At 48.7% G+C, this 13814-nt stretch overlaps 1 protein-coding gene across 9 annotated transcripts in view; it reads left to right on the top strand.

Annotated features, from left to right (window-relative positions):
- NFATC1 (nuclear factor of activated T cells 1) overlaps window positions 1-13814 on the top strand; it is a 111930-nt gene that overhangs the window by 13999 nt on the left and 84117 nt on the right. For all 9 annotated transcript variants that reach the window (XM_055799502.1, XM_055799503.1, XM_055799506.1 and 6 more), the window contains exon 3: window positions 5251-5410. In XM_055799502.1, coding sequence (XP_055655477.1) covers window positions 5251-5410 — 160 coding nt within the window. The remainder of the gene's footprint in view (window positions 1-5250; window positions 5411-13814) is intronic.

Genomic DNA, 13814 nt, shown 5'->3' on the forward strand with positions numbered 1-13814 from the left:
TTTTGTGACTGTGACAGTATTAAACCCAAGCATGCAAAAATTGTCCACTGAGGCCCCAAACCATATGATTTCCTTAAACATCATGATTTTAAAATGTCGCATGTGTTTTTCCTTCTTTCTTTTGATTTGTGGACCTTTGTTGCCCTTTTTACATTTTTTAAAATTTTTTTTACATAGATGTTTTGTTCCAGATCATGAGATAGGGGGCCGCCTTACTTGGGAGAAGCTGAGTTTCTCGATAAACTGGGACTTTCTGAAGATGGGAAAGGGCACCAGCTATCTTAAGAAGACATGGTCCCCCGTGCAGCAGCACCGGATTTGCTGACCTGCGCATTCATGGCCAACTTGCGTGTTTATGGCAAGCCAGAGGAAGTCCCTCAGACAAAGCAAAGGCAGGGCTGTCTGGGCAAGACCCAGTGAAGTGGGGACTGGTGGCTGTGTGTCGGTGACCATCTCCTGGGGCTCATTAGTATTAATTGAGGGGCAGGGAGAGCAGGCAGGGCAGAGCCCACAATGCCTCTGTTCTTTTCCTCTCTCTTGCCATATTCGTGGGGATGGGGGTATTTAGATGCTTTAACAAGTCGGGTTTGCCCCCACGTAGCAATTGATTAATTGGTTGCATTAATTGATTAATTGATTGCATTAGGTTGCTGCACTATAGGGCTGAAGACTGCTTGGAAGCCTGTTTGAATGAACTGATTTTTTGTTGGTTGGTTTGCTTGTTTGATGTAATCCTCCCCACGCTTTCTCCTGCCTGTTTTTCAGTTCATTCAAACACCCCTGTGAGCATCTTATTAATGGCCTTCCTTCACCAGCTTGTTTTAGCACCATGTGATTCTAAATTCAGAACGAGCAGAAATGCGCTGCCAGCCACTTGTTATCTCCATTCCCCCAGCAATAGTTTCTTGTTCTTTCTCTAAGCCAACAGATGCAAAACTTCCCATGCAAATCGATCTCTGAATGTGAGATTGTAGGACAGTAGTATTGTCTGGGCGTATGACGACAGCGCTCATTCTCAGACTGCAGCATGAGGAAATCCAGTGCCACATGCACTCCACGGAGGAGCTACTTGCTCCGCATGCCAGCAAAGCCCAGCCAAGTCTGGGGTGGGACGCAGCATCTATTTTAACAGCTCGCAGCCGGATTGCTCAATTGTCAGACAGGAAATTAAAAAAAAAAAAAAGAAAAAAGAGAGAAAAAATCTACCCGCGTTAACTCATAGGTGAAATATAAAGTGGGTATGTCTTTCTGACCACAGTCAAGTTGGTGGACATATAGGCATCACCGTTGTTTTCTCACTTTTCCAGAAAACACCCAAAGGTCTTTAACAGGCATCCGCTTCAATGTGAGACATGGGTAATAAATAATAAATTGTAACCATATTTGCATTTGGTGCACAGTTGGAGCAGGGGCAAGCTGGCAGCCTGGCAAAAGTTTCAGCAGCCCTGTGGTTTCTCTAGTTTATGTTTTTGTTTCTGAAGGAACACTCCCTGTTAGAGAAAATGGGTCGAGTGCAGGGCACTGAGCCTCAGCCATGCTCCTGCCGAGTCCCTTGGTTTGCTCTGGGTGCTGAGCCACGCTTGCCAGCCGGCTTTCCCAGGGTGGCAGAGCCGCTGGCTGGGTCATGCCCCCCGCCATGGACTAGCCCCCACATGGGGCTGGCAAGCCCTCCAACGCCTGTCGCACAGCAGCCTAGGTAAGGCCAAAGATGCTCGCATGCCTCTTTTTTCAAGTGGCCTTGGGCATCTAGTAGCTTAGAAAATGTAATGGTAATTTAATTCCCGATTGCATAGCAGCCATGTGAAAATGGGGCTTAAACACCTTTGCAAAGGTCAGTAGAAGTTTTTGGCTTTGTTTCCTCGCTGTCTTTATTCCAGTGTGCTGCTTAGTATCTTTCCTTTTTGCTTTCTGTAACTTGATAAATCTCTCTGCTAAAGGCAGAAGTCAGCCAGACTGGATAATCTGTTTTTGATTTAATCATACTCTGTATCTGGTGGATGCAAAATAAATCACTATTCATCTGTATTGTAATCTGATTTATGTAGGACCCAGTTGCATTGAGCAAGTTTTCTGCAGCCCAGCACCGGGTTTTGCAAAGCCACCTCGCCGCAGCGTCCCTCTGCGTGGCGTTCGGGGGGCGACAGTTAGATTTATTGCAGCGTGGAAAGGCATGGGACAGGTTTTCAGCTGGTGGAAAGTTGGATCCGAGGGGAATGCGGCAGCGCGTGCTGGCCAGGCATCCTGCGCCAAGACCTTCCCTTTCTCCTCTTGACCCTGTGGAGGGGCTCTGCTCCCCTCCCCGTGGCGCTGCCTGGGTGAGGTGCTTTGGGCCTTTTCAAGTTGATAAGGCTTGTTTGCAGCTACCAGATTTTATTTTACCACTACACCATTCGCTTGGTGACTTTTTCCTTTAACCATGTTTAGCCACAGGAAATTAAATGCACGATGAAGATAACCTAACATAGGAAATAGCTCTGACAGCCCCAGCCCATGACACTGTTAAAGGCATCACTCGGCTTCCTTTATCAGGAAAACTGCCATTAATTGTCAATTTATAATCGGGCAGGTGGTATTTTGGAATTTCAACAATAGATTGCAGGCTAGCAGCAAACTATATTTTTGTTTTCGGGCTTTATTTGAGAACATGAATTGTACAACTTAATTATATTGACATTTTCAGGTGCTGATTTGAAGGGGGGGTTTGTGGGTTTTTTTCTTTGTTTTTTTAAAGAGATGTAATTAGTTTTGGAGCTATTACTTACTTCCACGCATCTTAAAACAAATCCTTCTTCACCTGAGGGCTACCTGCTGCCAGTCAGAGTTGTCCTTTTTAATTAAGTGTTAAAAATTTCTAATCTGATGGATGTTGTGTCCTCAGAAAAAAAGAAGATCCAGCAAGTGAGAATTTACTTGAAACTAGAAACATCTGTTTAAAAATGTGTGCTGATCATCACCAGGAGAGACACAGCTGTTTTGCTCTTCTGTCTGTCATTTATCATTAGTCAAATGTGGCTTATCCAGAATTTTGGGTTTTTTTCCAGACATTTTCAAATTAAAGTATGTGTACCTAGTGTGGTAGGCAGAGTAGCGGCTATATACAGTGGTTGAGAGCCTGTAATTTTTTGCCATCACCTTGCGCTTTGTACGAGCGTCTAGCAGTGGAAGAGTTTCTCCTCACCCCCGGGATGGGCCCTGGCCGCTCTGGGGGAGCAGCGTGCGCAGGAGCTGGGAAGGTGCAGCGTCCTTGGAGCTCCTGTGCTTGATGGGGGGGCAGCCAGGTTCAGGATTTGTGCTTGGCAGGGTCTTGCCTCTGCAGAGGGTGCCCCACGGGCTGCTGCTGGGCCCAGATGTTCGTGGAGCCCTCACAGAGGAGCATCTTTCTGTTGGCCAGGCTTCCGTCTGGGCTGAGCTGGGAACTGTGTGGATACTTTCTCCCCCTCTGTTATTTGTGAGGATGCTCCCTGTCCTGAGGGCTGGAGAGCAGAACGGCTGGAGGTTTGGATCAAGCTGGGCTCGGGTATCAGGAGTGCCCACGCAGGGCGGGTGGTCCTGTCCGCACCCAGGGCAAGGACTTGGTGGCTTCAGCTGAGCCCTGTAATGCACGTAGTGCGTGTCTGTAGGCGTTCAAATCACGTGGCTCAAACTTAAAAGCAGCGAAGAAAGATAGTGTAGAGAAACACAGCACCGTCTGAAGTCCCACCGGTGTATGTGCACTGATGCACTAGCAGATGCATGTTAGATATGCTGGTGATAATGGGCTGGATAAGCACTAAAAAAAATAAATAAGGGAAAAGCAAAATAAAAGCCAGTGGAAGTGGTTAAAGTCTCTGTCCTGCAGTGGGCGGCAGCAGGGACACTTTGGGGGATGTGAGGGCTGCGTGCCTGAGGAGCTGCGAGCACATGGGTCACTGGGGTGGCAAATGGAGTGCTCAGTCTGCAGCTGGATGTGTGCTTGCAATGCGTGGCCAGCGCGGAAGCTCCTCTGCATCCTTTCCCCCCGCCGGCTCATGTGGGCTGTGATGTAGCAGGGGCACGGGGGTCCCCCAGGGCCAGCCCCCACCAGGCTCGTCAGCCTTCCAGCTCCCTCACCGCTGCTGCGGCCGGAGGAGCCCTCTCGCTGTGGCAGGTAGCCCTGCTCCGTGGGACGGGGACTGGGATTTGCTGCTCGCTGGGCATCTTCTCCAGGGTGGTGGAGAGAGGATGAAGTTTGGTGTAGGGAGGCAGGGTAGCATGTGGGGTTGTGCTGCGTAGTTCTTTGTCAAGGCTCCTGAAGGGCACCTGGTGCGGAGAATTCGCCAAAGGGAAGAATATATGCTGAACATGAAATCAGTGTTTTCATTGTGAAGCTTTTTGCTTCAATTTCAAGATCAATACATTTGTCTCAGGCCTGCTGTTTCTACGGTGCTTGTTTGCCTCTTTTTTTTATTTTTTTTTTCAACCCAAAGCATCGACTTGGCGTTCCTCACAGCCAAGCTCTCCTGACTATTTCCTAGACTGGTTTTACACTGGAGTTGGGTTTCTAAGAGTGACACTTTCCCCACCATTGCATGATGTCAACCCTGCTTGCTTTTGCAGTGGTAATGAGTCCATAATATTTCAGTTAATTGAAGACTCAATACGGGGCCAGAAGAGTGAGCTGGGTTTCCTTCAGGCTTGTGCGTCACCGTTGGTAGGACTTGTGAGTTCTGACCTCAGAGCTTGCTCCCTTGTGTGCATGGACCAGAATGAGATTGGCTTCACTTTGAGACCCTCTGACGTGTTTTCTGTTGGGAAGGAAGCTGGAAACGGCTTTTTTTCTTCTTTCCACCCCCTGCAAACTGAGCAGATTTGTTGAAATCCATTAGATTCATTAAATGTAGAACCCCTCCAGAGCTGGTTTGGCATTCACTTTCACAGCAGTGAAAGCAGTAGGTTCCTCTGCATCTTCCTGCCTACCTTTTTTTTTCTCTTTGGTTCAAGAATCAATATATTAAGATCTTTGTAAGCTGTGTCTTAACATTTTTCCATTTTGGTTACAAATTGGGTAGCATCTGGGCCACCAGCTATTCTTGACCTGTAAATCTTCATAAAATAACCATTGCCTTCTAAATTACTTATGTTGTGGCATTACCCATATTGATGAAATTTTAAATGTAAGATGGTGAAGGATGAACTGCGAAGCACGGTCTCTAAAGTAATAGTGCTGGATGCTTGTGGTTTGTGATAGTGTACTTGATGTTAATTTTTAATATGTTTTCTTTTCCATTATAGCCCATCCCTGCCTGCCCTTGATTGGCAGCTGCCATCTCACTCAGGACCTTATGAACTGCGTATTGAAGTGCAGCCGAAATCCCACCACCGAGCTCATTATGAGACAGAAGGCAGTCGAGGGGCTGTGAAGGCATCTGCGGGGGGCCACCCTATCGTGCAGGTACCAAAACTTGTAACGAGCAGCACAGGTTGTTTGTCTTGGTGCGCTGCTGTGCACACCTTTTCTTCTCCAAAACTGAGAAGCGATGGGAGGTTTTTCCTGTCCTCAAAGATTCCTGCGCCTTAAAGTGTGTTTTAAATGGGGTGGACCAAGCCTTCGTTAAAAGCAAGGTGAGAGCATCTACTCGCTTTCGGCAGCATGAGTACAGTGCAGGCGGGGTGCTGCTCCGTCAGTGTGCAGCTCCACAAGCGTTCAGCTGGCAGGCGGTGACTGGGGACCTATCTGTGCAGCTGGATTCCAGGCATGCACTGTATGCTGAGATCAGCTGGGGACGTGCCTCAGTACATTTAGTCCTGAACTTGCGGTTGGGTCTCATCAGAGCTGCAAACACATGTTGGAGGGCAGAGCTGTAGCAGTAGTGTGGAACTATGTTGCTGGTCTGGATGTTGCAGCGAGTGCTGAGCTTTTGAATTTCTTCTGTTTAGTCCCTTAAACGCTTCCAGCCACCCTGGAAAGCCTCTGAGGTCTGAATCTAGTTTCATGAGTTCTACCAAACTCTTCAGTTACTGCATATAAAGCATTTAATTTAATAACACTGTAAACTGACCCTTAATTCATTTATATGACTAGTCTCATTCATTTTTAAAGGACCCTTCGCAGGGGTAGGAAGAACAAGATTTCATTGTTTAACACACACACAAAGAGAAAAATAGCGGGAGAGAGCCAGCTGTGCCTGTCCCTCCCTAGCTGCTCCTTTCTCCCCCAGAAGTTAAAATGTCCAGTGCCTTCTGGCAGGGCTGTGACCTGCTGTGCAGCAGGGCCCGCGTTGGACCCTGGCCGGTGGCCACGGACCCCCGGCTGTCAGGGGGGCAGGGGCTGCCACCGTGCTGGCGCTGCCTGGCTTTATGCTGCAGCTCTTCCTGCAGGAGCAGCGGCTTGGCGAGGGAGCGGGTGCGGGAGGCGATGTGCAGGGAGGCGATGTGCAGACCGCGTGTGTAGGGCTCAGGGGCACGTGTGTTTATTTGGTGTAAAACCCTGTTAGCAAACACAGTGTTTTGAAGGAGTGATGCGAGTCAGAGATGATGCCGGGCAGGGACTGCGCCTGAAGAATGTGTGCGCTGCTGCTGCTGCTGCTGCTGTGGCAGCTGGGAAAGGAAAGTGAAGGGAGTTGTCAGCAGCAAACACAGTTCGCTCTTTAGCTCTGCCAAAACTCATCAGTGACATAGGATTATGAAGTGATCTGCTGAAAGACGAAAGGTTTTAGCAGAACATTTGTAAGTGATATTAAAGAGGAGTTTGTGGCAGACACGCTTGATGACAATTAATACCTACGCTCTTTGTGGCTTTGATGCAAGGAAATGTAAATGGGGAGGCATCAATTCGCAGCGGCCAGCCTGGTGTTTAAAGTTTCCTACGTGCTTTTTGAAAAGACTGAATGTGATGCCAACATTTAATTGGACTAAATGTGTCCAGACATTTCCCCTCTCATCCCCTGTCCTGGTCTGTTGGGAGGGAGCGTGCTGCTTCCAAACACAAACAAGTGTCAGAAGAGAGGAGAGGAAACTGCGGAAGGGCATGGAGGGAGAGGGGAGGAAGCAGCCAGTCCTAGCCCTGTCAGATGGCTCTACCGGTTTAATAAGGATTAATGCATTTTTCAGTCCTTTCATTACAACCTGAACACTCTTTCTCCAAAAAGAACAGAAACATAAAAAGGGCCAGAAGAGGCTTCTCCACACTGCATTGCCATCCCGGCTTGAGTTATCTGTTTGAGGAAATACTTTAAGGCTTCTGGCTTAGACCAGAGTTGGGTGGATGGATGAACAGTACTTCCAGAAAGAAAGAACTTATAAATACTTTTTATGAGAGAAGTAGTAAGCACTTACAAACAAAGAAGGACTTTAAAAACAAAAATGCAAGGAGGAGGAGGAAATCTAGGGAGTAACTTCTGATAAACTGGTGACTGACAAAAGCTGCAGTCTGCATCTGTACATCGATGTGTGTCCAGATGTTGCAGGTGTTTGGGCTGGGTTAGATTCAGTTCACTCTGTTACACAGAAGGGAGCTCAGGCTTCAGAGTTCACACTTGGGTGTAAGCTCAACCAGTATCTGAGTGTGTTCAGCTGAGAGATTTCAGATCAAGCTTTTCCCTCTGATATTTCCTGCTGTTTTCAGTGATGCTGACTCAGAAAAGCCCCTCATAAAACTGCTCTGACCTCTCGCACTGCCCTTGTGTGTTACTCTTTTGCCCTCTGTGGGCAGTCAGAGCTTTCTTATGTCACTGCTTTGGGGGAGTCTGCTTAAATTCTGCTTTTGTTAAAGCTCTCCACCTTTACCTTGGGCAAAAGGAGAATGTGGAAGAGGTCTCTTCCTCCCTTCTCTGTTTCAAACCCCCTCTCACTCGCATCCTGCTTTCCAAACCAGGAGATTTTCTCACGCTGATACCTCCACATATCTGTGCAGCATGCTAAGGCAGAGGAGAAGTAAATCCAGAAAGCATCCACTGCTCAGGGCACAGTTCCCCAGGGCACAGTTCCCCAGCAAAACTGCCGGGAGGTTGCTTTCCCTGCAGCCAGAGTGTGTTTATCTTTTTTTTCCAAGCAACATTAGCTTCCTTGGTGCTGCTCCATCTCTTCTTGTAGGAGGTGGAACATCTGAGAATCAAAGGTTTCAGAGGCGAGCGTGCTGGACGAGGTGGCACAGGAGGACAGGAGTGTGGTGTGTCCCACCTTTTGGGTGTGACATGAAGCCCAGTGTTAGGAGAAAAATTGGGAGACCCCTTTTTTCCTTGGTTCTGGTGGCTCCCCCAGGCTGGTAACTTTTCTCTGGAGCTGGAGAGGGCCCCATGTGGGAGCTTTGCACTGGGGCTGGGCAGCGTGCTGAACACCCGCCAGTGCCTGCGATGACTCTTTTCTCCCAGACTGAGCCAGGGAAGGGCTGAGCATGGCTGGCTGCCAGGGGTTCATGCCGACCCCCCGAGGGGCGAGCCTGGCAGGTGCTGGCAGCTGCCTGCGGTACCAGAGCCTTGCCCCAGCCCGGTGCTGGAAGGCACCGCTCGCTCCTTATCATCTCGCTGTCATCTGCCCAGAGCTTGCTCATGGAGGCTCCTGCCGGCTGTCCTGGGCGTCTTTCATCCACCAGGATTTCCTATGGATTTCCTTCTGTGGGGTGGCTGCCCTGTCCCTTCTGCACTTTGGAACGATACAGTTTTGGGTGCTTCAAGTTGTCTGTGAAGGCTAATGAGCCCGATAATGCAATATTCCCCTCTCTCACATTGCGCCATTGCCTGTTTGGGTGTTGGGCTGCCGTGGCAGCCCGAAGCTATTGCCGTTCTCGATTGCTAAACGTTTTGAGAGTGGGCTGAGCCGGCACACCTAGCCAGCTGAAAGTGCTGCAGCAGACTGGCAAGCCAGCGGTGCCAGGGAGCGATGCTGGTGAGCTCATGGCTGGCACCGGCTCATACCCCTTAGCCGGGGGAAGTATTTTGCCGGTTGTCGTTGCCTTCGGTGAGTGCAGGCTGGGTCCTTCCCTCCCTGAGTCAGAGCAGGGCTGCTGCCCCAGCTGGTATCAGGCGCGACGAGGCTGCTGGCTGTGCCAGGTGAGGGTGAAACTGGGGACCACTTTGGGGAGCAAAATCATGGTTCGTAGCATCCTGCTGGCACCTCTGCACTTGCAGGAGCTCACGACTCAGGTGAGGTTTTCTCTAAATGAAGCAAGATGAAGTCAGTGGTGGCTTCAGGAACCCCACAGGGTTAGATAGCTACAGCCATATTTTAAGTGAGGTGAATTTAATTCAAGGGGTTTACATCCAGAATGCCTTAAAAACGTCCTCTGGACCTATCTCCCATTCCTCATTCAGACCATGGCAGTGAGGAGTTGCTCAGGATGGGGTTTACATTCCAGCCAGCGATGGCTCTGTGTCAGCTGCAGGTAAGTAATCTGGCAGATAAAAGTTTGGGCTCCCTGGGGAGGGATGGCACCAGATTATAAATATATGGTCTATAGATATTCTAATTAATAACTCATCTTTGGAATAAGTCAAACACGTTGGCTGCCTGAGATGGAATTTTTACAAGCAGGGTGCGGTGTATCTGTGAGATAAAATCCAAGTACTCAAGAATGTTTAATTAAAGGGTATGATGTACTCCCGTGGAAGACTGGACTAAATGGTGAAAGAAAATATTCAAATGCACAGAACAGTCTAGTAAGCACTTTCAAGAGTCATGATGATTATTCAGTTTTTTGACACAAAATATGCCAGGAATTTTCTTCAAGATCATGCTTGATGTGAGGTAGATAAATTGGTTAGAAAAAGGGAAGAAAAGGAGTTGTAGGGGTTTTCCTTTTTTATCTAGGTAATGGGGACTAAGCAGAATTTTTTTCCCTCTTGGAAAAAATAAGTTAACATCGATGAGACAGTGAGTGCTGCCTTGCCTTCCCCTGTACCGCCTTGCCACGAGGTGGTGGAGGCTGTGCACGGCTGGTGTGCTCCAATGCAGAACTTGATCTGAGCCTGCGAGCAGATGCATAGTCTGAACCCCCTCATTTTACAGGCAAAGCACAATAATTTGGCTGCTGATTTGCATTGTCAAAATGTTGTCTGTGCCAGGAGACTTGCTCACAGGAGCTGGCTGTGTTGTTCCTCAACAAGATCTCCAGTAGGCACTTTGGGTCTGATTTTCAAGGGCCTTGAGGCATACGTTGGGATTTTTAAATCCCCTTATGACTAACAAGTGTTGAAGCCTCCCCTAAAGCAATTGCTGCCTCAGTGGTTTTGTACCTTTCCGCATCAAGATAATGAGGCAGCAGCATGCCCCTGGGCTGTTTGTGCACCCCGGTAACACACTCCACGCGTTACTGTTTGCTTGCCATGGGTCAGCTGGTTTTGTTGCGTTTGGATAATGAGCTCAAGTAGCCCGGGTCCAGGTGGTGGCCACCGCAGGTATCTGTCAGAGCCCTTTCATCTGCCAGACCCAGGAGCCATGAATACCTTTTGCGAACCCCTCAGGGAATAGAAAGCCTTGCTGATCAAACCATGGTACATGGAGGGGGGCAGCAGTCAGTCCAGCGAGCTGCAGATGCTGTCAGCTGGGGGCTGGGTGTGTGTCCCCCCGGTCCCACGTGGCACCTCTCGTGCACCCGGCTTCGGAAATGTCACTGGGCTTGTGCAGTTACACAGCAGGCAGGATGGGAAGGAGAGAGAAATGCAGAGCTAAAGGCAAAGACTGGAAAGAAGTTGTTCACCACTGATGCCAGGGAGGAGATAACGGGATAAGGAAGCCGAGAGAAAGGCTCTTCCAGACAGAGTGGGGCGAGCCCTTCACAGCACTGCTCTGGTGCTGCACAGCAAGAGTGAGCCCCTGGTTAATTTAATGAAGTACAGGGTATGAGACTAATCATATCCTTGCAGTGAGTGTGTAAGTGCTTTTCTTGGTAGGGGTACCACAGTGCTGCCACCATTGTTGGGGGCGTCAAGGGAGTTGGGAAGAAAACAGTCCCTGGTGGGTCCAGCTCATGGCCATCTGACCGGGAGGAGTGGATGTGGAAAAAATCTTGTTAGTGGCTTTCCCCTTCCCCCTCTGGGTCTATCGCCAGAGAAGAGGGCATATTCTCGTGAGTAAGCAGTGATTCAACTCATCATGCCACCATAAACTTCCTCTCTGTGCTGCTCTTGACTTCTTTGTAGAAGACAGCATCACCCCTTTATCCAGATGGAAATACAATCCTTTCTTATGGTGAGGATATAAAGACATTGGCAAGCACCTGTTAGCCAGGTTGCAATTAATAGCACAAAGCCATGCAACCATACAACAAACCAGACAGGGAGCCTATGTTTTATAGCCTTGTTTTAGACAGCCGGTACTTCTTAAGAATAAATCTAACCTGAATGGCTTTCTCACTTCTTGCATCTGTATAGTTAAAGCTAACCTCAAACTGGCAGACAGATAATCAAAAGTGAAAAGTAGAATGATTTGGCAGATGTTTTAAGGCTGCTATTGCTTCTCTAAATCCAACAAATGGAAGAAAGCCCACTGAAAGCTTTCTATCATGGTTTTTCATCATTAGAGGATCGTGTTTTGGGAAGGGGGGAGTTTCTCTCTTTTGTGTTTCACATGAAGCCGGTCCTGCAGGGTAGGCGCAGCCATAGGGTGGCTTATGGCCCCCTGGGAAGGGCAGAGCCCAGGAGGGCACTGCGCTGGGAAGTGTGCTGCTGTCAGCCGGTAAAGGTTTCACAACCCTGAAAACGCAATTTCAGCTCTGATTTCTGAGCGGTCCTGGGGACAGGCCTCTGCTGTTCGGTGCAACAGCCCCTTCCAAAGGCAAAGCAAATTTTCCCGCACCCAGCGCTGTGGGGACGATCTCTGCTCTCCTTCAAACTGATCCCTTGCCCACGCTCAGCCTGACCGACGTGATGCACATCCCGGCTGTTGGCATGCCAAGGTGTTCAAGCTTTCCAGCCTGAAGGATTTAGCCCCACATCCTGGCTTTGCCAGCGGTTTGGGCTCACTGGCTGCTGGCAAAGCATAAGTTAGTGGTGGCCTTGTGGGAGGAGGGGATGGAAAGTGGTCCCACTCCTCCGCTGTCTCTGTCTCCGTTCCCTTGGGAAAGGGGGGTGATGGTATCAGCTCCTGGTTTTCCTCTTCCTTGGCGTCTCCCGGTTTCCTTTCTGCCTCATACTTTGTGACAAGGGAGTCAGTGGCATTGCTCTCGCTGTGTGGGGTGTCTTCTAGCCGTCCTCTGGTGGTGGCTGATAAGGCAAAGAGCTTCTAGGTTAGACCTAGGAAGGAAGGAGATGAGTCATCCTTATCTCTAGCACTGCTCGCAGAGCCGTCCTTTCTGCCTCCCTGGGCAGGCTGGTTTTGGTGGTCAGCAGCACACGCACCCGGCGTGGTGGCAAGCAGCATGATGGAAGGCTCTGCAAGACCAAGGCAGAACATGAATGCAGTAGCCTTTCTTCTCTTACTCCTCATTTACTTTGTCCTTGGGTCTCACACTGCTCCTTTCACTTGGTGAATTTTTTGCAGTGTGGACAGGGTTTTTCCTGCACATTGTCTGAAAGGGTGATTGATTGTTTTAGAAGCATACCTCAAAAACGTGTATCACTACTTTCTGGGGACGAATCAGGACTCATCCGTGACTGTTTGAGTGCTGTGCTGCTTTTTGTCCTGTGCATCCCTTATGGCACCTACTTAATAATTGCATCACTCCTGCTAAAAGTTGCAGATGCCCTGTCTCTTGCTCTGTTTGAGTTTTATTTCTAGAAGCTGGCATTCCCCTCTCCTGCCAGCGGTCAGGTCCCAGGCAACATAAGTAAAATCCTCCTTGCCTTGGTTTTTTCTACATACCTAAATAAAGTGTGAGTGTGTCTGTACGCCTGGGGAGTATCCGTCAGTGGGTGGTGCTCAATGAAGATGGAAAGAAAGAAATTAATATAATAGGCAGGTGAAATAAATAGGTGATTTCTTTGCAGCGGTGTGCTAGGAAGATACCTGCATGAGCTGCAGCAGCCAGGCAAAGAGGTGTTTGTGGTACTGCTGGTGAGGCTGCTGCAAATGTGCTTATGGAGCTAAATGTTCCCAGTTCCTTCCTTTACACACGCTGTCAAGATCTGCTAGAGCTCAGGAGCCCATCGAGTGATCTGTTCACTCTTACATTTCTTCTTTAAAAAAAGAAAGAAATGGTTCAGCTTGATACAAGAAGAGAAAAGCAACAGCCAGTGAGATTCTGGAGAGGTTTGGCACATTTGAAAGTTTTTTAAATGGTCATAATGTAAAAACAAAAATTTCCAATTGCTTAATGCATGTTCTAATAGGTCTTTGTCTTTTGGGAATGTTATTCGAATGCCTGAGCTGTTCGTGTTAAAAAACGGCCCCTGCATCTGCATGGTGATTGCTTTCTCACAAGGCCAGTTGATTTTTCCCCAGTAATCTGTGGTGGAAGCACCTTCCACTGAAGATGCTTGCAGCAGGGGGAACACCTAGAAGCGATGAGAGTCTCAGAGTCCGCAGGCCAGAGTCCTGCAGACCTCTCTGAGCTTCACCAGCTCTTCTTCTGCCCTCCCTGTACCAAGAGGGAGCTGCAGACGCTTCTGGTTAGCCAAAAGAGGCTACCGGTAGTGCTACAAATGGGTACCTGCTTTTCTAAGGGAATTTACAACATGGGTAGATCTTTTGTGTGCCCCAAATTACCAGACCTCAGTTACAAAAAAAAAAAAAAACTAAACCCAACAAACAGCCAAAAAAACCCCAAACCCAACCACATTCAAAGCAGTACTGGGATATTCCTGGGGTCAATCGGCTTAGCCTGCTTAATTCAAGCACATGCTTAGGAGTTTGCTGACTCTTAATCAGTTTAGCTGTTTTTAAGAAAATAAGACTGTGGATGGGTAAGATCTTGAGGACTGGGT

The sequence above is a fragment of the Falco peregrinus genome, chromosome 3 (genome assembly GCF_023634155.1).
Source record: "Falco peregrinus isolate bFalPer1 chromosome 3, bFalPer1.pri, whole genome shotgun sequence".
NCBI classification, from domain to species: domain Eukaryota; kingdom Metazoa; phylum Chordata; class Aves; order Falconiformes; family Falconidae; genus Falco; species Falco peregrinus.